The following is a 25,891-nucleotide window of genomic DNA, read 5'->3' as shown; positions in this document are numbered from 1 at the left end:
GTATTCAGTCCCTTTTCTTACAATTGCAGGCCAGATGTATGTTTCTGCAGCTGCGTAAAAACTCATCTTAGTTTGTTCAGATCGCTTAAGAGAGAACCAGTGAATGTGAGATAGGGATGAATGTCTCTGCTATGGTTCCAGGTCCTGTTATTTTCACTCAATGTTCATGTGAAAATTGTACAACAAGGCCCATCGAAGCTAATCTGAAGCTTGTGTTGAGTTTATGTGTCTGTTATGAGAAGGCGGAGCACCTCGTCTCGTTAGAACACATTTCTGAAGATTTGCTCTGTATGCAATTGTCATCTTTCAAGATTAATAAAAGTTGACTGAGTGAAGATTATTCATATGACAAGAGCAGTCTCTGTCCTGTGGTGAGCAGGAAACCTGACTGGAAGACATCGAAGCGGTTGGTCGTTGTTAGGAAGTTGTTTAACTGCTGAAACACAGCTTTTTCAATAATCTTGCTGATGAAGGGGAGTTTTGATATAGGCCTGTAGTTCTGTAGTAGCAGCTTGTCCAAGTTGCTCTTTTTCAATAGAGAAATAGGGAAAAATGTTTGCTGATGATCTCAGAAAAGAAGAATTCCCTTGCATTTTTCAGTTGTAAGTTATATCTGTATAGTCTCTGTTTATAGATAATATAGTGAACCTGGAGTCCAGTCTTTCTCCACCTGCGTTCAGCTTTTCGACACTCCTTTTTTTCACTTCTGACTGGTGGAGCACTTCTCCATGGAGACATTTTCTTCCCAGAAACAACTTTCACTTTAATTGGAGCAACTGAATCAATGATGTCTGAGATTTTAGAATGAAAGTTATCTACCAGCTCATCTACAGTGTTACAGGGCAAAGTGGAGGTAGAAGAGTAAATCTGGTTAAAGGTTTCAGCAGCACCGTCCTTAAAGATGTGTTTTCTTATCATGTCTCTTTGGCAAACTGAGCCATTGGAGATGATGCTTTCAAAAATAACAGAAAAGTGGTCAGATAGGGCAACATCAGTTACAGACACCTTGGAAATGTTTAGACCCTTAGTGATGATCAAGTCCAAAATATGTCCCTGTTTGTGCGTTTGCTGTTTAACATGTTGAGTCAAACCAACATTTCTAATAGTGTCACATAGATCGATTGCACTTCTGTCTTCAGGATTGTCCATGTGAATGTTGAAGTCTCCCACAATAATTAAACAGTCATAATCAACACATATCACAGAGAAAAGCTAATTAAAATCACTGAAAAAGTTAGTTTTGGACTTAGGAGGCCTGTAAATATTCAAGAACACTGTTGGACCACTTGTTTGCTGAATATTGGACCATTTGCCCGTTGCTGGACACCACCGGGCCTTCCGGCGTCATCGGCCATTTTGTATCACAGGGTAGAGTAGGATTTTAGGGCGATTTAGGATCACCACTTATAGTCTAATGAGTTCTGAATTGTATGTGCATGCAACATTTTATTGAAACTTTGATTGTTGTTGATTTTCGGAGGCCGCCGAGTCTCGCAAGTTGTTTTTACTGTGTGACACCTGGCGCAGGTGCGCTGTAAAACTGAACTTCTATAATAACCTCATGGTGAAATTCACCATTTTCTTTGACTTCAACTTTACTGCTTATTAGTTGCTGCCAAAGGTTTTACAACTCTTTGTGTGCGCGGACCCCCCAGCGGTGGGGGAAGTTTTATGACGGCCTGTGTCCTCCTGAGCTACACTTTGAGAGGGGCTTCGTTCAACACCATATTTCTCTTATAATTTTGCCATAACTGCTGGTTTGTTCTCATACACACTCAATGCTGTTTTGTTTTGTTTAGTTAGTTATTCTACCCTTTTTAGTAGAACTTTGCATGTTTGATTAGGTGAAGATTATTAAATCGGAAGAGCGAGTTGTATCAGGGCTGTTGATTTAATAAATATTCACGTAGATAAAGAGAAAGCGTTTTTGTTTATTTTGTGAAAGAGTGATTTGTCAGTCAAAATAAGGTTAAAGTTCCCCACGTTTCAGCAGAAACGGTTGATTAAACAGTGACATCTAGTAATAGTTAGCAACTATTTCTGAGAATTTAATAATTGTAATTATCAAGGGCTTTGAGCCACAATTACAACCCCAGAGGACATCTCTGATTTCGATTCATAAATAAGGATTTTTGGTTAAGAAATTTATTTTCTCAAATTATGGTTTTCAGTTATAATTATTGATAGATATTAATTAATCAATAATCATAATCCCAAGAACATGGTTCGGACCGGGCTCTTTACCTGGAGAGCCAAATATTCAAAAGAGTCAAATTTGCCCAGAAATACTTTTTTACACTTTAGTAAATCTTTAAACAAAGTGGCCACCCCTCCACCGTTTCTTTGCTGTCTGCTCTCACAAAGAAAATTGTAGTTTGGAGGCGTCGCCTCTATCAGAATGGGAGCTTCATTAAATTCATGTAACCATGTTTCTGTTAAAAACATAACATCAAGATCGTGGTCAGTAATGAAGTCATTGATTAAAAATGATTTTCCTGACAGAAATCTAATGTTCAATAACGCCAGTTTATATGACTTAGTTGCTGATATTAACTCTGTGTGTGGTTGTACCTGACAGTTTATGGCTTTTAAGATTGATTGTTTATTACTGTCTCTTATCTTTTTAGCTTTGCTCTTTCTGTCACATATGAGCACAGAGATTTTACAACTATCTCCCATCAGAGGCCCAACATTTTCCTGGACATGCTCATTTATGATACAGTTACCACTGGGACCCGGACTGTATCACAAGGAAGTGATTTGAATGTCCTGATTTGAAGGAAATAGATTAGGAGGTGGTGTGGCTCTGTAGGTTTTGAAAGATGTTGGTTTAGTAGCAGGGCCTGTGCTACAGGAGGTGAAGTTGTGGTCGGGGTTTGGGGGGAGGGGGGTTTAACAGGGGTCCACTTCTACTGTGGAATTGGGTGGGGAGACCTTTTGTGATGAACTCTCTAGAATGCAGCAGCCACACTTAGATTCAGGGTTGGACACCTGCTATTACACACCCTATCAAATAGACACCAGAATGGTGACACATAGTCTACTGATAAACACTGAGGGACTGTACATCCCTTGCAGGGAGTACTAGACATAAAAACCATGTGTGACCTTCTTTTGGGGCTGCTTCGTCACTTCAATCACCGACTTGGTCTGGGGCAGCAGCCATCAGCGCTGGTCTCTGTAAACATTTCCTCTGCCTTATTTAAAATAAAATTGTTGAAAGTATAGAACAGTTTGAGAGCCATACCTACAAGAGGCAGGTTTGGAAACAGTGGTGACGCTTCTGGGGAAAAGGAGTTGGGGGAGCTCCAAGGCGTCTAACCGCTAGCAGGTTGCAGTAGCTCTACGATTCTGTGTATGGGTCACATGCTTAATCCCCTATGCCACCAGCGTCATGCCCAATCTCACTCATTCTTAAAATAGACAATTAACCACTAGATCAGGGCAGCTTGCAACCAGTTAGCCGTTTATGTGGATTGTAGAGTCCTTACAAAAAACTCAGCGATAAGAACATTGGAAAACGTTTCACCATTGCTTGTTCATTTGTACCATGATTAGGAGGTACTTGCTGCTGTCTTCATACAAGATGCTGAGAAGGTGTTCAACTGGGTGGTCTGGGTTTTTTATTGAGTGTCCTGGAAAGATTTGGATTCAGGACAGGTTTTCTTGTGGGTTAAGAATGTTTATACAAAAGCAGTTGCTGCCATTGTTACCAATGGTGTGATTTCCCCCTTTTGTAGGCTATTCAGACGCATGAAACAAGGTGATCCTCTGTCTTTGCTTCTGTTTACGGTTGTTGTCGAGCCGTAAGCATAAGTGTATGTAGCTATAAGAAAAAAGAGGAGAATCAAGGGATTGGAGGCTGGGGGGAGCAAACACAAGCTTTTCTTATACACGGATTATATTCCTTGCCAAGTGTCACGTCCAGCATCCTCGACCCTTCAGCCAAATTGAAGCTTTATCACAAAAAAACACCTCAAAATGAGCATGGAAGCAAAGAAAATGATCCAATTTTACAACACTCCAAAATGTTTAGGTTAAACTTCACAAAATCTTAAATATCTTGCATTACAAACAGGTATATTATTATGACCTGGCGATGGAACCAGGGAAGAAAGTCGTTTTTTGAAATTCCTGGTTTTCTAGTGGTAGAAAAGGCATAGCTGATTTAGTCAATCATAAAACATTCAAATCTCAACAGCTAAAAAACTCAATATAACATTGAAAATAAATCAGATTTTTGGAAATATTTCCAGATAAAAAGCAGTTCCGAAAGGTGATTAAACAGCTACTGGGGGAGAATAATGTTGCTATTTTCACTTACCTCAAGATGAAAAATTAGCCTTTATGTTTTACAAAATGTTGGCAAGTGCACCCTGTGACAACAGGAAGAGTTTTAGGCAGGTTTGGCAGAGAGATTTGCAGGTTAACCTCAATAGAGATTCATCGTTAAACATCTCCAGAATGGGTTGGTTTACAAGAGAAGCATGATACTTAATCATTATTTCACACCTGCTCCTCTTTTTAAAATGGGTTTACTGGAGAATAGTTTACATTGGAAATGTAAGTCATAAAGGTACTTTTATTCATGCAATGTTAGTCTGTGCATTGGTACTGCCTATTCAACAACAGATAATCAAAACCTTGCAAAATGGCTTGGCACACCTGTGCCTGAAACTGTTCAACTTTTTCTCATAGTGGACAGGTCTTGAACATTTCAAAAAGTAAATTTGGTCTGGTCTTAACTGGTTTCATTTCGGCTGCTAGAATTATCCTATGTAAGTGGAAATTTCTAGAAACACCTGATTATGGGGAGTGACTAAAGATGATGACTGAGATTGCATCATTAGTTATTGATAGCCAAATTACATGACCAACAGAAATCATACATGCTTGTCTGGAATAGGGTTTTGTCTTCAGGAAGAGGAGTAAATTCTCAAAGGAGTCACAAAAAATTCGACTGTTTTGAAGACATGCTATATATATGCTGTTTTGTTTAGTCTGTGCTGTGTTATGGTTTTCTTCATGTTCTTAAAAATTCAATAAAAACTTATAATATGATTGACAACTGATAATTAAAATAAAAAAACATTAAGGGTTACAAATTCTCAGTCAGCTATATATGTAAAAGATATAATGTTGATCAGTTGTGATGTATGAATAAAAAGGATGAAGTTAAAGTAATGGTTTTAAACTGTAAATGAAATGAACGCTGTAACTAAAAGTTTGAGCAGCACCGATGTAAGAATTAAAGCCTCTGTTTAAGAGGAAGTGTAATGTTGAGTGAGACAGGAACAGAGCAGATGTTCAGGAATTGGGGAAGTGAGAACTGCAGCTTACAGCACAAGGCTGATGACTGAGGCGGGGGCGCAGGGCAAAGAAGAGGCCAGCAGACAGCTCAGGACTGAGGTGATGATTGTATGTCCGATATGCACATGACTCGTGAAATCCCAGAGAAAAGATCACCTTATGTCATGAGTGACCAATGGGACAACCATGGCAACAACCACTGGCCAATGAGCACAAAGAGTTTGGTGGAAATGCTCTATAAAATGAGCAAGAATAGAGGAACTAGTTGGTTGTTTCCTCGCAGAAGACCAGCGAACAAGATCGGACTGAGAAAGAGGCTACAGATGAAGCAGAGGACCAGAGACACAGCCCAGCTGATCGACTGCATTAAAAAAGAGGATCAACCCGTGTGCCCTGGAAGGACTGTGCCTTGAAATTAAGAATCTGATTTCATCTACGGCCTTTTTATCCAGACAACAGAAGTGAACTTGATTGGTGAACGACTGATTGCTCTACGCTTCAGGCTTCTGGAAGTCTTGAATCAACCTCATTTATACCTTCGGAGTCTTGTTGCCTGGTTCTAAGAGATTTTAGGAGGATTTTATAGGTTTATAGGCCAAGCTTGTTAAAACAGCGCCCTTGGGGCTCCTGCCGAGTTACCAAAATTAACCTAGCCCTTATGCCAAGAGCCAGTTGTAATATTAGGGAATGAGCAGCCGTTAACAGAAGTGACTGTCAAGGATTGGATGATTGCTGTGGGCTAGTCGGTCGTCCAAACCACCAGTTGAAGAAGGGCGAGACTTCTGGATGCAGGCTGTTAGAGGTTAGGTGTGTCATTACCCGACACCAGCTTAAACAGAACTTTCAGTAAACCTGCTTAGTAAGATCTTTCAGATTTAGGGAAGTCCGGACCCATTGGATGGAGAGCTGGAATGAGAAATCCCCTTAGAAATAGGGAAGTAGGAGGGAGGGGTTAGCTCATCGAACAACAAAAGGGTCAGGAACATGGTCGCCATAATGGATCGGTCAAGGCCCGGGTTAACCGCCAAAAACAACCGCCATTGGTGCTAGTGACTGAAGTGGTTCCAGTGGAAATTAGGTTACTCTTGCTCAGCAAGTAAGCAGAGGAAGAAGAGGAGGAAGAGAGAGAAAAAGAAAGGCAACAATCTAGGACTGTGACTTTTGAATGTTAGGGCTATGACAGGAAAAACTAGAAAGTTGGTGGACATAATGCAGAGGAGGAAGGTGGTCACACTGTGTTCAGGAGAATAGGTGGAAAGGTAGCAAGGCTAGAAGCCTGAGAGCAAGGTTCAAACTGTTTTACCAGGGTGCAGATGGGAAGAGAAATGGTGTAGGAGTTGTCTTGAAGGAAGAGCTTGTCAGGACTTTTCTTGAGGGGAAAGGAGTGTCAGATAGGGTGATCAGTCTAAATCTAGAAATTGAATGCGTGATGTTTAATGTTGTTAGTGGAGCCCACAGGTAAGCTGTAAGTTAGAGAAGAAGGAGAAATTCTGGAGTAAGTAAGATGAAGTGATGCAGAATATCCCCACAGGTGCAAGAGTGGTGATTGGCATAGATTTCAAAGGACATTTTGGAGCACGGAACAGCGGTGATGGGCAGGTAATGTGCACATTTGGTTTCCAGAACATGAACACAGAAGGACTGGTAGACTTTGCAAAGAGGATGTAAATGGCTGTAGTGAATACTTTCTCCCACAAGATTAAAGAACACAGGAAGACGTACATAAGTGATGGTAAGAGAATACAGGTGAATTACATCTTGCGTGGATAATGTAATCAGAAGAAACACAGTGACTGCAAGGTAGTTGTAGGTGAGAGTGTTGCCAAACATCACAGTATAGTGGTGTGTAGAATGATGGTGAGGAAGAGGAACAGGACAAAGGCAGAACAGAGAACAAAGTGGTGGCTTTCAAGGATGAGTTGAGACTGGCTCAGGATGGCCAGGAGGTTCTTCCAGATGACTGGACAACTACAGCTAATGCCATCAGTGAGATAAGTAGCAGAGTACTTGGAATGTCTTCCGGAAAGAAAAGCTGATAAGGAGACTTGGTTATAGAAGTACAGTGGGTAAATAGAAAGAGATCAGCTAAGTGGGACACTGTAGGGCTGAAAAGAGTAGCTAGGAATACAGGGAGACTCAGCGTAAAGTGAAGGTAGAGGTAGCTAAGGCCAAACAAAGGGCATAAAGTGACTTGTATGATAGGTTGGACAAGACAGAGGAAGAGAAAGATTTGTACAGGTTGGCAAGGCAGAGAGACAGACATGGGAAGGATGTTTAGCAGGTTACTTGATTAAGGATTGAGATGGAAATGTACTGTTTGAGGAGTTGTTGAATGAGGAAAATGAGAGAGCGCATAGAGCAAAAGAATTGTGCATCAGGAAGTAACAAAAGTCAGTAATGATGAAGTCAGGAAGACATTGAAAAGGATAAGGAGTGGAAAGGCAGTTGGTGCTAATGATATACCTGTGGAGATACACAAGGTGCTATGAGAAAGAGAGCAGTAGGATTTTTGACTAGGCTGTTCAATGAAACTTTATAGAGCGAGAAGATGCCTCAGGAAGTGAGCTGGTATCAATTTTCAAGAACAAGGGAGATGTGCAGAGTTGCAACAACTACAGAGGAATAGAGCTGGTGGGGAGATATGCTTAATCACAGTAAATAAACTCAATGCCTGTAAATACAATCCTGCAGTATTCAGCACAGACTGATGCATTATTATTGGTTAATGAGAACATACAGGTCCTTCTCAAAATATTAGCATATTGTGATAAAGTTCATTATTTTCCATAATGTCATGATGAAAATTTAACATTCATATATTTTAGATTCATTGCACACTAACCGAAATATTTCAGGTCTTTTATTGTCTTAATACAGATGATTTTGGCATACAGCTCATGAAAACCCAAAATTCCTATCTCACAAAATTAGCATATTTCATCCAACCAATAAAAGAAAAGTGTTTTTAATACAAAAACATCAACCTTCAAATAATCATGTACAGTTATGCACTCAATACTTGGTCGGGAATCCTCTGGCACAAATGACTGCTTCAATGCGGCGTGGCATGGAGGCAATCAGCCAGTGGCACTGCTGAGGTCTTATGGAGGCCCAGGATGCTTCGATAGCGGCCTTTAGCTCATCCAGAGTGTTGGGTCTTGAGTCTCTCAACGTTCTCTTCACAATATCCCACAGATTCTCTATGGGGTTCAGGTCAGGAGAGTTGGCAGGCCAATTGAGCACAGTGATACCATGGTCAGTAAACCATTTACCAGTGGTTTTGGCACTGTGAGCAGGTGCCAGGTCGTGCTGAAAAATGAAATCTTCATCTCCATAAAGCTTTTCAGCAGATGGAAGCATGAAGTGCTCCAAAATCTCCTGATAGCTAGCTGCATTGACCCTGCCCTTGATAAAACACAGTGGACCAACACCAGCAGCTGACACGGCACCCCAGACCATCACTGACTGTGGGTACTTGACACTGGACGTCTGGCATTTTGGCATTTCCTTCTCCCCAGTCTTCCTCCAGACTCTGGCACCTTGATTTCCGAATGACATGCAGAATTTGCTTTTATCCGAAAAAGTACTTTGGACCACTGAGCAACAGTCCAGTGCTGCTTCTCTGAAGCCCAGGTCAGGCGCTTCTGCTGCTGTTTCTGGTTCAAAAGTGGCATGACTTAAAGTGGCTTGACTTCTCTGTAGCCCAGGTCTGGGGAATGCGGCACTTGTAGCCCATTTCCTGCACACGCCTGTGCACGGTGGCTCTGGATGTTTCTACTCCAGACTCAGTCCACTGCTTCCGCAGGTCCCCCAAGGTCTGGAATCGGCCCTTCTCCACAATCTTCCTCAGGGTCCGGTCACCTCTTCTTGTTGTGCAGCGTTTTCTGCCACACTTTTTCCTTCCCACAGACTTCCCACTGAGGTGCCTTGATACAGCACTCTGGGAACAGCCTATTCGTTCAGAAATTTCTTTCTGTGTCTTACCCTCTTGCATGAGGGTGTCAATAGTGGCCTTCTGGACAGCAGTCAGGTCGGCAGTCTTACCCATGATTGGGGTTTTGAGTGATGAACCAGGCTGGGAGTTTTAAAGGCCTCAGGAATCTTTTGCAGGTGTTTAGAGTTAACTCGTTGATTCAGATGATTAGGTTCATAGCTCGTTTAGAGACCCTTTTAACGATATGCTAATTTTGTGAGATAGGAATTTTGGGTTTTCATGAGCTGTATGCCAAAATCATCCGTATTAAGACAAGACCTGAAATATTTCAGTTAGTGTGCAATGAATCTAAAACATATGAATGTTAAATTTTCATCATGACATTATGGAAAATAATGAACTTTATCACAATATGCTAATATTTTGAGAAGGACCTGTATATACCATTTGAAAATTTAAAAAAGATCTATGATACAGTTCCAGATTTGTGCACATCGTGTTGAAAAGGGAAGAAAATCTTTTTTCACTCTATCTGGGAAAGTAGCAAATTTAAGTAACTTTGGAAAGAGATTAAACAAGCCTTAGAAAGTATATTTGGTATAAAGTTAAGTGTTTTCCTTCTAGAACTATATCCAGATAATTATTGTACATTTGGAAAAAGAGGACTGCTTTAGATATTTGTTTGCTTCTTGCTGAAGTAATTATTTCTATCTCACGGAAACTCACTGGATTCAGGAAATATCTTTATTACTTGAAAAAATAATTATGTTCTCAATAGAAAAGAGACTTGTTTTGAAAACATCTGGGCAGTACTTGCAGAATGGGGATATAATCAGTGTACTCAATGAAGATGAAGATGTGTAAGATGGGTGTTCCCTGCAGTTTGCAGAACAAAAGACAGGTATGTAAATTTCTTAAAGAACTAGGTCAGCTGTGTCAAACTCCAGTCCTCAAGGGCGGATGTCCTGCAACCTTTAGATGTGTCCCTGGTCCAACACACCTGGATCAAATTCAGGAACTGCTTACTGAGGAGGCTAAATTTCCTTCTCAGTAAGCAGTCAAGTTCTCCAGAGTCCTGCTAATTACCTAATTATTTGATTCAGGTGTGTTGAAGCAGAGACACATCTAAAAGTTGCAGGACACCAGCCCTTGAGGACTGGAGTTTGACACCTGTGACCTTGGTAGTCTAAATTTACCTATCATTTTAATGTAAAGGAGTGATTTTAATGTATTTTTTGCACTATGTATATTTATCAGCTTATTTTTATTTCCTGTTTTTAATTATTTATTGTATTTATTTGTGTAATGGTTTCGCTAGTGCTTGTTATTACCTGTGTTGAATTTAAATACCACAGCCTTTATATTTTAGCGGGTATGTTATGGACAAACTAATCAATAAAGATGCTGAGGAAAAATACCTGTGTACAAGTTTAAGTTGTGGAAATGTAAATATGTTTAACTGATATTTATTTTCTAACAGTGGGCAAAGCAAAATTAGAGTTTGTTACTGACCTTTGACCTGCAGTTGTACCTCTGTCAGTCTTATTTCTTCGCTGTCGTCACTGATGCTGCATGTGTAGCTACCACTGTCAGAGAGATGAGGTTTTCTCAGGATGAGGCTGAAGTCACCAGAGTCTAAAGCATCAGATTTCATTGATGTTCGCCCACTGAAACGTTGATTTTGTCCACGAAGATCATCATCTTCTCTCCGCAAATGAATAGTTTTGGGTTTGAGATCATAGCGGCTCCAAATCACTCTGGGGTTTATCTCTGGTATTAGACCAGAGTACTGGCACGGTAGCACAACTGATTCTGCCCCCTCAAAAACATCTGCTCCTGTGGCCAACAAATACTGAGAGGCTGAAAGTACATAACAAAAACAAAAGAGATGTTTTAAAATCATGCAGTTAACATATATCTGTTAAAGTCTCAAACATGTAGATGAGTATTTGATATCTCATTAATAAAATGTGAAATTTGGCTTTGCTTTATTTATTTTTTACTACTGTGCAGGGATGTATTAGATAAAGGTCTATAGAGGATGACTGAGATCTAAAATAGGTCAAATTCTCAACAAATTAGACCACTTTAACTAGAAACTGCTGCTGAACACTAACAAAAAATAGTTGCTATAATTATTTGTATGTCTCCTATTAAAGATTAGAGATCTGATTTGTCATTTCTGTGTTTTCTAAACCAGCAAGAAACTAAATGAGAATATTTCCTTCCTTCCTTCCTTCCTTTTCCGCTTAGTTGAGATCAGGTTAAAGGGGCAATAGGTCCTGACTTCCCTGCTCCAATGCACACTGGAGGTCATGGCCTGAAGAAGTCAAAAGAACCATATTATTCCCGATACACAAAGATAGGATCCTAAGGTTCCCAAACCACACCCCCTTTCTCTCCTCGACTATGCCTTAAGATCCTGTCCATGCACACCAGGATCGTGACAAGGGGCAGCCCTGGCAGAGTCCAACACATACTGGGAACAGACTAAACTTTGTGCCAAGAATGTGGACACAGCTCTTGCTTTGGGCATACATGGATTGGATAACCCCTAAAAGCCACCAATATACCCCATACTTACGCACAACCCCCAAATAAATTCCTCAGGTCATAGGACTTCTCCAGATCCACTAAACACAGGTAGACCGGGGAAGCATTCTCCCATGAGCCCCTTAGCAATAACAGCCCAAGGTGGCTTGGTACCAAGTACACTAAGGAACCACCTTATGCTAGAACATGGTGCTCCTCGTGGGCATTCCATGCCTTGCACCGAAGCCCAACAACAAAACACCGTTTGGGTTCAGGTCAGAGAGGCCATTCCTCCTGATTGCACCCTCCAGGTAGCTCTGCCATTGCCGACATTGGCATTGAAGTCACCTAGGAGAACAATGAATCCTCAGATGGCACCCCTTTCAGGACACCATCCCAAGACTCCAAGCAGACTGGGTAATCTAAACTGTTGTTCTCAGCCAGATTTTTCATTTGTCATCCCAGTGCCTGCTCCACGCTGTCTCAAGGTCCCTGAGCCTACTCCTTGCTTCCTGAAAGCGCCTCAGTCTGCTTTTCAATGCCTGAAAGCAGCTGAGCTTTGCTGCCTCCGAGCACCAGAGCCTGCACCAAGCTGCCTTTTTGTGCCAGTGCCTGCTTTTCACCTCAAGCTGCTGCTGCCGAGTCATGCGTGAGTTTCCAAGGCCTCCAACAAGGATGTCTAGATGGACCCGTCTTGTGTTCCTGTCTATGAGTTCTCAGACGAGTATGTCCAGGTGGGCCCGCATCATGTTCCTGTCCCTAGGTTCTCTGAGAAAGTTGTCCAGCTGGACCAACCTCATGTTCCTGTTCTCCTTCATGAGTTCCTGACTTCTGAGTCCCTCCATGGGTCCCAGTCTTAAGAGCTTTTTCGTGGCTTCTAGTTCAAAGACTTCTGCCATGGGTTCCAGCCTCCAGAGCCCCTCAGCCAACTCCTGGAAAGGTTCTCCTTGAGTTATCCATGTGCTGCCGGCCTCTAAAGTTTCCAACATTTTAGGCGCTGGCCTCCAAGGTTCTGACATCGCTGCTGCTGGCCTCCTGGCAAGGTTTTTCGTGGGATTCTCCATGCACTGCCAGCAGCCTCCAAGGGTCCTGCGTCACTGCCACCGGCCTTCTTCCAAGGTTCTCCTTGAGTTCTCCATACGCTGTTGGCCTGCAAGGTTCCTACACCAGCCCACAGAACCCTGATTTTGCAGGATGACCTCTGGAACATTGGAGGTACAAAGGAAGGTGGATTAGCTGTCCTTGTCATCAACTGATGGTTATGTGGACCGGGTATTGAACTTTTAAATGTAAGTTGTTGTCCATATTATTTACCAAGATCGGTCAAGAATAAAGAGGCTAACTCTCTTGATAAATAATTTGGCAACTGTATACATTCCATCAAAACCTGTTGCAGACATTACATATGGTATATTCTGCTCACCACACAATACAGACACAACATCCCAATGCATTTGTGGCAAAATCTGGAAAATCTTCAATTTAATTCAATTCAGTTAATTTATATAGTGCTGTCTCAAGGCACTTTACAGTCAGTAAGTCATTATAGTCGTATTATGCAGATTCCAAGGTAAATACATACAGTCCAATGATCCTAATTATCAAACAGTGCAGTCAAATTCAGTTTAGTGGACAGTCGCTTGCATTGTGTCGTTGACTTTGCAGCAAACCCTCATACTTAGCATGCATTTAGTAACAGTGGAAAGTAAAATTCCCCTCTGACAGGAAGAAACATCCAGCAGAACCAGACTTGGTGTTAGAGGTCATCTGCCACGACCGACTGGGGGTTTAACTATGCAACACTCTCTGCTACCCTTGTAACATTTCAATAGTTTTTCAGCTGCTCTGCTTGGATTTGTTTTATGCAAATGTCAGGGATGCATAGATCTCTGATGCAAGACCTCATTTTGAAAAATCAGATAATCTTTTTCTTCTCTGATGGATATATAAATCACATGTTCAGACTCAAGCTGACAGAAAGAACTGAGTGGATGGTCGCAAAGAGTTGAAAAAAAAACTTAACAGGCTTATTGTGAGGCTACAGACTAGCATGCACTCTGTAAACATTTGCTTAGACAATACTATCTCCACCAGAACAGTGAGATGCTTCTTCAATAACAGATCATCAGTGAGCTGAAGGAACTGCAAAACAACAAAAAAAAGCTTTCAAAAAGGGCGACACAGAATAACTGAAGAGTATACAAAACAACTTAAAGTCAGGATTAGAGACAGCAAGGAGGCATACAGGAAGAAGCTGGAGAGTGGACTCCACCAGAACAGTAAGATATCTAAATTTATTAAAATGTGGATATCTAAATAACAATGCACCATGAGATCACTCGTTTTTCATTGGACCGTTTAATCACATGCATAATTATACAGCGTTGCACTGTAATGTTGGAAAAGAATCAGATGCAGCCAGTTATGAGCCTGCTTTGAAATGTGCACTGGAGAATTTAGAGCAGCAGAGTTCAGCTTACAGACTGGTCTGGCTGCTAAGCTAAGCCAAGCTAGTCAGGCATTTGGAATAGGTTTTCCCCTGAAACCACAGCCTGACCTCAGCCAAGCACTATAACATTTTCTTGCATGGCCTTCGCCTGCACCTGCAGGCTTGGAACCCGAAAGATTAAACTAATATATATTGCCCCTAATCACGTCGGATTCCTAACCTATACAAAGGGTGGTACGGGATTGCAGAATGAGTGTGGCGTAGTACAAAGCACACAGAATGGAGAGATTGTAACATATTCTAGAGCAGGGTTCCCCAACTTAAATAGCAGGAGCTCCACTACCTCCAACATCCAAACACTTCAGGGTCCGCACATTTTAAATCAACTGACAAAAATATTTTCTTTCATTTTTATTCAATGTTTAATAGACACTAGAGTTTTTGTTTATTAACTACTGATCAATTATTCATATGCCCATGCTGAACAGAAATGTCTATCCAATTTAAGTATCAATATTAAACACTCTTTGAATGGCACAGTCGAGCAGGGTCAGTACATCTTGGTGTAACAATTCTGCTCTGCCTATGCTTGTGGCAGGCTTGGCAATTTGCTTAACCTTTTCCTTAAGTTATTGACCTTCTTTTCCATCCAAGTGTTTCTGCCACAGCTTCCTTGCACTCTTTGATCATTTCTCAGTCAGTGAAAGGCTTTTTGTGTTTAAACACTTTACGTAAGCTAACTTTACAAAGCCAGCTTCTTTAACTCACTCATCTGTGCACCATCAAGTCATTGTACTGTCAGCAAACATGAGCTCACAAGCAAGAAACTTAGCAAACTGCGTTCAAGGACTTTGCATAGCTTCTTGTTCTTTGTTATTTTCCAGTGGTTTGCATACAACTATATTACTGCCACCAGCTGGCTTGGAGTGTGGAACAGAATGTCACCAACCAACATAGCTGCCCGTCGCACCTGTTTAAAAGTCAGACACAGCAGCCGGCAGGAATAAAATGTCTATATGTACATAGTAAATGAGACAATGCTTTGCAGACAAAATGTTCTTTGGGTCCAGGAAATGTGAGGACAAGGACTGTGCACGGTGAAAGAGCACAGGATCATCCGTGATTCTGGAGGGCCATTCCTCCCGAATGAAGACACAAAGTTGGTTAAACGCAGGGTCCCGTGTAGATGCTGCTTTAAGCTCTTGGGGGAAACAGCTGCCTGAAGTGGTGAGTGCAGCATGAGAATCAGGTCTGGCTCAGAAGGATCTTGAACATAGTCTGAATCAGAATCTGGAGTAGATCTGGAGAGCAAGTCTGCCATAGTGTTATCCCTGCTTAGCCACAGGTTGGCGCCTCCCTCTCCACAATAGAATACTTCCTCTCGGCCGATGTAAGTGACCTTGAAGCAAACGCCAATGGACGCTCAGTCCCATGCTTGGATTGAGAGAGGACGGCGCCGACTGCAGTATATGGCTTGCATGTCACAAATGTGGGGATGTGCAGGTGAAAGTGGGCAAGCACGGGTGGGGAGGTCAGGTGCGACTTAAGCTGGTGGACTGCAGTGGAGCATGCAGAGGTCCCTGCCCTCCTGCTTGAGGAGGTAGCAGAGTAGTTGGGGAGGAAGTGGAGGTAAAATGAGGTCATTTCCAGGAATGACGACAGCCGCGTTGGGCAGGAAGGTTCCAGTAGGCGCAGGATGGCATCAGCATTCGAATGGAGTTGGCTCAGGCCATCATTGGTCAGGCAGAACTCCACAAAGTCTATGACTGGCATGAAGTGAATGGTGGTTGGGCTTGAGGAGTAAGGTGAACAACGGCAGGGGGTTGTGGTAGCAGGCGTAAAGCGGCACACTCTGGAGAAGTGGTTCAGTTTACCACAGCATTGGTACCTCTTCCCCAGGGCTAGGCAAGCTGGCGCACATGTGCGATGAGAGGTAGAACCTCAGTTACCACACGGTCGAGGTGCTGTGGCGCCTTGACGTCCTGCCACATTTACCTCGGGCACCTCAAGGGGAAAAGGGGGTTCGCGAAGCTGAGCCACCGAAGCAACAGTCTGGGCAGATGCAGAGGGATATACTGGGGCTGACTCTGGGTTGCTAGGTGAGATGTTAGCAGAGCAGCCAAATCAAGCTAGAAGGTCATGTCTACTGCCTTAGTGAGCTGCAGATCGCCCGGTGAAATAAGCAGTTTTTCCTGCAGCCTGGGATAGGCAGCGTGTTCTGCCTGCTGTTCCCTAATCATTTCCTCTTCTAAAATGGCAAATTTGCAGAGGCTAGCCAAACACCGGAGGTCAGTTATGTAAATGTGGATCGACTCACCCAGCCTCTGGCGGCCCTGGCGGAAGACTATCCAGTGCATTATGATGCTCTGCGGTGCTGCGAAATGTCCAGCCAGCAAGGCGATACAGTCATCATATTTGTCCACCGGACCAAGGGTCCAGAATATGCGTTGTCCCTCGCTTCCCAGGTTGTGGATAAGCATTGCTTTTTGCTTAGCGTTGGCTGAATCAGCCAGCCTAATAGCCGCTATGAACATCTCGAAGGACTCCTTCCAGCGGGACCACGGGGTCGATGGCTCACCGGGCAGAGCAAGGAACAGAGGCAGAGGTGAGAAGGAAAGCTCCATCTTCGTCGCCAATGTTACCTCCAGGAAATCTGGAGACAACGACTGTGCTGTCATTCCCTCCCCCGGCTAATGTCACGCTGCTGACCGCATCAGCCGTATGCTACACCCCACTCTAGTACCAATGATCTGATAAATAATTTGATCATCAGAATCTGATGCAGATAATAACTTGTTAGGGATAGCTCACAACAAGTTTACTTGTACTTAAAGAACAAAAAGCATTTGACCAGCCTGTCAACCTAGGGGTTGTATCACAGAGCTTGGCATGACAGTAGCCAAGTTCTGCTGTAATATTTCCTCCTTCCAAATTGTTCATTACAAGAGTCTCCTAAAATATAGAACTTTTCTCCACTTTTTCTTCACTGATGGATTGATTGATTGATCGACTGATCGATTGATTGATAATGATATCATTGTTTTCTACACTGAATCTGCTGGGTCTGTTACAAAATGCTACAAGACCTGTGGTAGAACAATGTAAAGTAATGACACTTATTTGTTGGGACCCACAGCCATGGATTTCAACATTAAACTCCGGTACGGACTTTTCTGGAACTTTCAAAATAAAGTGCATTAACTTTCTTCCGGCACAGCCAGGAAACGGGATAACTGCAGACTTCCTGTGATGCCACTACCCAAATAAAAGCACAGCTGTTGTTACATCCGCCCTCTTCCACACGACCTTCCAGATGGACGGGATAGGGGAGGAAAGCGCGCTGATGTCTCTTTGCTGGCAGACAGACATAAACTCTGCAACTGGATCCAAGGATGTCATACGATCATCGATCATATGCAAAGTTAAGTACGAATGAAATACCGTCTGTGTATCCGGTATTTTCATTCATGAACGGGGGTAATTAATGTACAAGCATTGCTTGACTGTCTCTCCGAGCCCCCGCAGATGCTAATGGTGTTCGAGAGAATCCCCTTCCCAGTCTGGAAGGAAAACAGCAGAGACCGCAGCGGGCAGGACGGGCCGCCCAGCTACAGCTCCGGAGCTAACCCTTTTGTTCACAGAACGAACGCACCTTCTGATCGTGAGAAGCTGAGGAGGTTAGCGGGAAGCTAACCCTTTGTTCACTGTGGATACCTTCTTCAAACTTCATCGCTCCTTGGACAACATTTCCTCACCATAGTCAGAGGTTAGGTTTGGGCAGATTAACAGTTAGGATGAAATAATCTGAATGTTTTCATTTATGAAGTTTGGTATTGTTTTTGTGAAACTCGGCTATCTTAGTGCTAGCAGGCTATCTGCAGCACACGTGCCCTGTTTGTGTTCTGTGTTTGTGTGTTTTTAAGTTAAGTCAAACTTTACTTGAAGGGTGATTTTAAACACAGAAGATTGCTCATAACGCGCCGTCCGCGCTTATGCTTTTGAACCCTTATATTAACCGATGTATTTTAAAGGTATGTGTTTGTTTCTGGTGCTAAGCTATCCGCTTCTTTCTTAGCTCAACTGCTAACTGGTAAGAACACGTGCTTGCTACTAAAAATTATTTAACAGGAAGGTTGTTAGTTTTCAAGCTAGTGAATAATAGTCCCTGAACATCAGTTACTAGATTTGATAACTAAGTAAACACCATTAAGCCCATTTCTCCAGAAAGATTTGGCTCGTTTCCAGAATATCCCCTTAATAATATTTCTTCAAATATTATTTTAAAGGTTTGTGTTTGATTCTGTTGCTAAGCTATGAACTTCTTTCGTTAGCTTCAACTGCTAACAGCTAAGAACACATGCTTGCATACTTAAGCCCATTTCTCCAGAAAGATTTGGTTCTTTTCCAAAATATTTCCTTAAATATTTTACTATTTCCTTAATAATATTTCTTTAAATATTATTTTAATAGATAAAGGCAGCTAATGAGACACTGTTGAGAATTAGTCATCCAGAAGGTTGGTTTTATTCAGCAGATCATTCTTTAAAACATTATTTTAGTAAAATAATATTTTATCTGATCTTGCATTGTGAATGGTGGTCTAAAGGTATGTTGATTATTGCCTAAGTTGGTTCCAAGACTAACTTCAATTCATTTCCAGATTCTTCAAGATAATCCTTGGTTCTCAAACATAAACATTGCATGGTAATGTTGCATCACTCTTTTGGTCATAATTTCCAATCATCTTTAATCAACTTGTTTATATTGTACATAGCCCATTAGTCTTCATTATTCTTTAATTCTGCTTGGTAGTTTAGTTGGATTGTTTTAGCATAGTAAAGAGTTTGTTGATTGAAATATGTTTGATTTTGAGTTGACTTATTTTTGTTAAACAATTCTTGTATTTTAAGAAATTGTGTGAATTTATTCCATGTGTGTGCAGAGTTTATGCTTTTCAATAATGTCAAAGCTCGTCTCACAACTTTCTATTTTGTCCTAATACCATCGCCTTACTGGGCTGGTATTCACAGGACAACCCTTAACAGACCGAAATATTATTTGATAAAATATTAAAATATTAATATTAAATAATATTCTCAGATTCATAATCACAACATATTGAACAGCTACATTATTAAATACATTTTTAAATAACCCTTATTTAACTAGTTAATGCTTTTTCCTAAAAGCATTTATTTAGGATAAAATTATTTTAAAAACCCTTCATGATGCAACACTGCCCTTTTTAAAGTCATGCCTTTATTGAACTTACATTAAATGATTATTGAATTTGTAAATGTATAAAATAGTTACCATGTTGATTTATACTGTTGTTGTTGTGTGTTGAAATGTCATAGCTGAACAACAAAGTTTATCTGTTACAGATATCTAATGTTAGTAGCAAACATAAGAATACGGCAACATTTAATGTGTGCTTCTACATCAGAGATTCGCCATAAGAATGTGCAAAACCTTCCTGATACATTGATTACTGAGAGAAGAAAGCTTTCTTACCTTGGAGAAACATCACAAACACAAGAAACATCATAATCTTCTTAAAAGTCCAGCCACTAAGTTTTATTTTGTTCTTAGGAACATAAGGTTTTCAAGGAACAACCTCACAGATAGCTTTCAATCTACAGTCACCCAGCAAATATTTTTCAGTACGAGTGTTATGGTGGAAGCCGCTGGTGGAATGTAAATAAACAAGCTTCGCAGCTTTCACGTCAGTTTTGTTTTCCTTCACTGCTGCTACTGTGCTACACCACTAATTTACAGAAACATATAAAAGCTGTTCACACTCGAGAGAACTTAGTGCTGCAGAAATAGTTGAGGAAGGAGGAGGAGGAGATCCTCAAAATAGACCCTTGACACAGAGACAAAGGTCTCTGGCAGAGGGTTTTTAGTCAAAAATTAGGCACATTGAGGTAATCTCCATCATAAAGAAATGTTTTCCACAGTGTAATTGGTGATCAGCAATAGGTTTTAGGACACTGTTATTAACTATTATATATTCAGCCAGTTGAAAAAAATGTTAATAGTTTTTCAGAACTGAAAAATATACACCTATATAAAGATATACACTTTAATCTTGAAATATGAATATGGCTAAATATATTTACCCTTTGTGTTAACTGTTGAAGTAAAAATAGTATTTCTTTTTAGGCTACATACATGCTAAAGTTACAGACTTAATTATCATAATAATTTTGTTATCTCACCTAGATAATTCACAAAGAGCCATGAATAAGGGAAATATTCAATTTCACACAATTGTTTTCTGATGCTACATATATTCATGTGTGCTTTTTTACAGCCTTCATAGAAGAACTGAATAAATGCCTTTGTGGTATATTACCTCATATTTTAATCTAAATGTATCTAGGTCCTTCATCCATAACATTTTGGCATCTTCTGGGGTGCTGTTTAGTTTTAGGAATATTTTACCATTTTTTGTCCATGAGTACTGCTACGCGTAGCAAGCTAATGGTGTGCCAAACGGACACTGTAAGATATGCCCACAACAGATTGCGGACTTAAAATTAGCAAACCTAATATAGTGTAAGCTCAATGGTCCGCTAAGGGTTTCCAAAGTTAGCAAAGACGCTTATCCACCAAGTTAAAAGTTAGTTCTGCTATAAGCTGTGCCAACCACTGAAGACAGAAATCTATTTCAGATACTTTGTTTTTATCCACAAGAAATTGTTTTTTGTTAGATTTGAGTATTAAAATACCATAACAAACATTTATATTAACATTGCTCTAAGATTTTGTGTGCATGGTCCTGCAGTTAAACACAGTGTTTACTACAGAGAAAATATTTAATAAATGATGATAAAATACCTGAACAGACTGTAAGTTGTTTATGTGCTTATGGGTTGATGACTACCCAGAGTTAAATGTCAGATAGTTTTTATGCCAAGTTTCTGTTTAAATTCATGTCTTGTTCTCTGGAAAATGGAAGAACACAAACTGGATCAACAGGTCCAAAACTCACCATTCATTCATTGCTGTAGTCTAACTGTGACACTGTTTGAATTTATGTCTTGTTCTCTGGAAAATGGAAGAACACAAACTGGATCAACAGGTCCAACACACACCCCCAAACACACACACAGCAACGTTTCCTTCCCTGAGAAATTTGAGTAGAAAGTTTAATAAGCTGTAAAGATTATGGAATATTTAACCAGAGACAGTTTTCCTTCATACAAGTTGGCAATAAAAGAAAAGGTTTCTAACAGAATCATTTTTCATTATGACACAAATCTATTGCTGATCTTTTTATTTTTTTTGATCAATGAATTCAGTTCTTTAGATTTGAATATTTAAAAAAGTTTGAATTAATATTGCTCTAAAATTTTGTGTGCATGGTCCTGCAGTTAAACACAGTGTTTATTACAGAGAAGATATTTAATGAAGAGATGATAGAATACCTGAACAAACTGTAAGTTGTTTATGTGCTTATGGATTGATGATTACCCAGAGTTAAATGTCAGATAGTTTTTTATGCCAAGTTTCTGTTTAAATTCATGTCTTGTTCTCTGGAAAATGGAAAAAACACAAACTGGATCAACAGGTCCAACACACGCCTCCAAACACACAGAAATGTTTCTTTCCCTGAGAAATTCAAGTGGAAAGTTTAATAAGCTGTAGAGATTATGGAATATTTAACCAGAGACAGTTTTCCTTCATAAAGTTGGCAATAAAAGAAAAGGTTTCTACCAGAATCATTTTTCATTATGACACAAATCTAATGCTGATCATTTTGTTTTCTTGATCAATAATGAATTCAGTTCTTTAGATTTCAATATTAAAAAACATTTAAAATAACATTGCTCTAAGATTTTGTGTGCATGGTCCTGCAGTTAAACACAGTGTTTACTACAGAGAAAATATTTAATAAAGAGATGATAAGATACCTGAACAAACTGTAAGTTGCTTATGTGCTTATGGACTGATGACTACCCAGAGTTAAATGTCACATCATTTTTTCTGCCAGGTTTCTGTTCATGTCTTGTTCTCTGGAAACTAAAACAATACAAACATGATCAACAGGTCCAACACTCACCTTTCATTCATTGCCTAACCGTGACACTTGTGCTAAACTCACCATTACCAGTATATACATAACCCTAAACCTAACCTAAACTCAATACATACATTACTCCTAAATCTAACCATTAACCCACATAACTTAATTACCACTGTGTGGACCAGGCAAAATGTCCACACAATGTTGAGATCCTGTTGGGGACTGATCCACACAATGTCAAATATACATGTGGACACACACACAAATGTTTCCTTTCCACAGGAATTCTAATGAAAACTTTAATAAGTTGTGACACGTACTTACCAAAAACCCTGATCTCAAAACTCCCCTTCAGCAGTCAAATATGGACACTGTAGAAAAATGTATTAAACACACATTGGGAATAACAGTGAAACACAGAGATACAGAGGTTATTTGCTGATGCACTCAAATTGTTTGTAATGATAATTGTATTAAGTTTTCTGTAATGATCGAAACAATGCATACAGCAAGATGGCGCTGCTGATGGCAACCATGAAGCTTTGCTCTCTCCTCTGCTGTGTGTTTTTGTGGTGCTTTCTGCCACTATTCGGTGGTCTCTTTCAGCAGGGAGGAACTTCTAAACAACAGACAGAACTTTCTTTGCGTTTGTTCACCATCATTCATTGACGCCAGCTTCAATGACATCTAGGCCAGCAGAGCAGCAGCTCTCTTTTTGATATACCACCGAAGACAGCGGAGAAGGAAGAGAGCCGGTGTGCTCATGAAGCTCCGACAGTGAGGGCTACGTGCATCCTTCCACCTGGCAAATGTGTGTTCCCTGCCCAACAAGATGAACGAACTGCTTCTTCCCTCTTGTAAAAACTTGAAGCTATGCGGATCTGCCGCCCTCTGCTATACCGATCCTGGTTGGGTGAGAACACCCCGGACTGTGCACTTCTGAAGAAGGCCCAGTAGAGACTGTACTTCCTGAGGCAACCCAAGAAGTACAACCTTCCAGAGGAGCTGCTGGTAATATTCTTCATTGCCATAATTTAGTCTGTCCTGTCCTGCAAATTGTACGGGAGTCAGATTCTTTGATTTTGTGCACAAACTTAGCAATAAAGCTGATTCTGATGAAGCGCAAAAACATCTATGCTTTCATTTTCTTCAACCTCCTATTCCTAGTCATGGTCCTGGTGGGCTGTATCAGCCCAATTTAATGCTATATATCTATGTTATATTGAGTTCTGTAACCTCATTATGGAAAAAAACCTGAGAAATATAGATCTGTGAATCTTTTTAAATTATTTGTATATTTGGTTTGTATTTGTAGAAAATCATTTGTCTCTGTAGAAACAATTTGTATTTGTGATTTTTGAGTAGTTTGTGAACCTCTGACTATAAATAGAAAACAGAAATACAAATACTACATGTAAAACATGTCACAACCACAAAAACACTAGTGAATTTTGGCAGGATTTTCTTTTTGTCAATGACTCAATTAGATCTCAAACACATCACTCAGAATCGGGAGGAGGTACATCCTTAGAACTCTTCTGGCCCATTGTGCGTCTGAGTAATGGGAGAATATATCTTTAAAACTTGTCCATGTTTGGACCAAGAGTCAGAGCCTTCACGGCTCTCTGTATCCTTCCCCACTTCCCCACTATTGTTAAGAAAGCCCAGGTCAACTATGGTAAGGCATGGAGGGGTCTTCTGCAGTGAACTGCTTCTCACTGCACACAGAGAGGTCCGCCTTGTTCAGTTCTAAGATGGAAATTCCTAAATCACCTTTGTCTTCAGTAGATAACTTTGTTAGAATTTTAAATATTTAATTTAATTAACCAAACCTTTTAAACTTTTATAATATAAACCTTTTGTAATTTTTGATGCACTTGATGCTTTTAGGCCCAAATTTTCTCAACATAAAATCAAACGTTTCTCCTGGGGAGAAGGTAACTTCTTAGAACTGTTTTGGCCCATTATGAGTCTCGACAATGGGGGAATATTCCTTTTTAAAACTGGTCCATGCCTGGATCAAAAGTCAGAGACTTGCTGGTGCTCTGTACCTTCCCGCTCACTTCTTCTAGGAGAACCCAGCTCAACGACAGTCTGTCAGGCAGGGGTCTTTTACAGTAAACTGCTTCTCACTGTGGACAGCAAGGTCCTTTACGCTGTCTGTTCCAAGGTAGAAAATCCTAATTAATCCCCAGTAGAAACTTTTACCAATATGTTTTAGTTAACAGTTTACAAAAGCAACTTTAAACTAATGGGGGTTTAACCTTGATTTAAAAGAACTCAGGCTGTAAGTGACCGAGCGGAAGTGTGGCGTTTCTCTTTATATAAGTCATAATGAACCTGGAGTCCAGTTTTTCGCCACCTCCAATTGACTTTTCGGCACTCCCTTTTTTCACTTCTTACCAGTGGCGCATTTCTCGGTGAAGATATCTCCTTACCAGAGACAACCCTGACCTTAATAGGAGCAATGGAATTTATAATGTCTGCAATTTTAGAGTGGAAGTTGTCTACCAGCTAATTTACTGAGTTACAGGACAAACTGGAAATGGAAGAGTAACCCTGGTTAAAGGTTTCAGTTGCACTGTCCTTAAAAAAGCGTTTTCTTATAATATCTCTCTGGCTAATTAAGTCAATGTAAATGATGCTGTTAGGTATTAATTAGTCAACTCAGAACGATACAGAGTCAGTTTTACTTGCAGCAAGGGTAGCTCACACTCTGCAGTGCAGACTACAAAGTGTTGGCACCCCTCTCTCTTTATTTATACATGCTGGTTCACACACAGTTCAACAAACATTCAGGGTATGTGTGTGTGTGTGGGATCAGAAAGGTTAGGGTTCATGTGTCTTGATTTTAAAACAAAGGGGGAGAATGGGGACTTGGTACGAACAGCACATTACATGCTGCTGATAAAAGCATAACTCACTCCTGTCCACATCTCCCTTCCTGTGGCATGTGGGGGAAAAAGTACTTACAGCAGACATGAGTGATAAACAATACAAAAGTTTTCAAACCCTAACAATGCTTTCAAAGATAACAAAAAAGTGTTCAGATGGGACAACATCAGTTACAAAAAGCTTGGAAATGTTCAGACCCTTACTGATGATTAAGTCTAAAACCCTTTTGTGTGTTGGCTGTTTAACATGTTGAGTCAAATCAAATATTTTAACTGTATCACATAGTTATTTTGCCCCTTTGTCTTGAAGGTTGTCAACATGGATGATGAAATCTCCCACAATGATTAAACAGTTGTAATCAACACAAATCACAGATAGAAGGTCATTGAAAACGTTTCCCATGGATGGAGACCTGTAAACATTGAGAAAGATAACTCAAGCAGGGCCCTTTAGCCTACAGCCAGATATCAAAAGAGTAAAATTTTTCCAGGAACACCTTTTACATCATCATTATCAACTTTATTAATAAAGCGCTTTAACACCAGCCACAGCTGAAACAAAGTGCTGAACATCGAGGATAATTAATGTAACAAAAAACATCAAATTAAATAAAGCTAAACAGACAACAATGTAAATAAGTTAAAAATTCAAATAAAAATATAGTAAAAACCAGACAAAACAGATAAAACAAATACCAATAAAATTTGAGTAAATGTAAATAATTTGGGTTGAAGGCCAA

The 25,891-nt window shown here is 40.4% G+C and overlaps 1 protein-coding gene across 1 annotated transcript in view; it reads right to left on the bottom strand.

Moving 5' to 3' along the window:
* LOC124871631 (heat shock 70 kDa protein 12A-like) overlaps positions 1–19,861 on the bottom strand; it is a 79,626-nt gene extending 59,765 nt beyond the window's left edge. Inside the window, exons 1-2 of the mRNA XM_047371089.1 lie at positions 19,740–19,861; positions 10,757–11,104 (exon numbers count right to left, since the gene is read on the bottom strand). Coding sequence (XP_047227045.1) covers positions 10,757–11,104; positions 19,740–19,773 — 382 coding nt within the window. The 5' untranslated portion in view covers positions 19,774–19,861. The remainder of the gene's footprint in view (positions 1–10,756; positions 11,105–19,739) is intronic.
* Positions 19,862–25,891: the final 6,030 nt, after the last annotated feature.

This window comes from Girardinichthys multiradiatus, chromosome 7 (genome assembly GCF_021462225.1).
Source record: "Girardinichthys multiradiatus isolate DD_20200921_A chromosome 7, DD_fGirMul_XY1, whole genome shotgun sequence".
Lineage (NCBI taxonomy): Eukaryota > Metazoa > Chordata > Actinopteri > Cyprinodontiformes > Goodeidae > Girardinichthys > Girardinichthys multiradiatus.
Note: the sequence above shows the minus strand (reverse complement) of the source record. Positions and strands in the feature narration are given on the sequence as shown.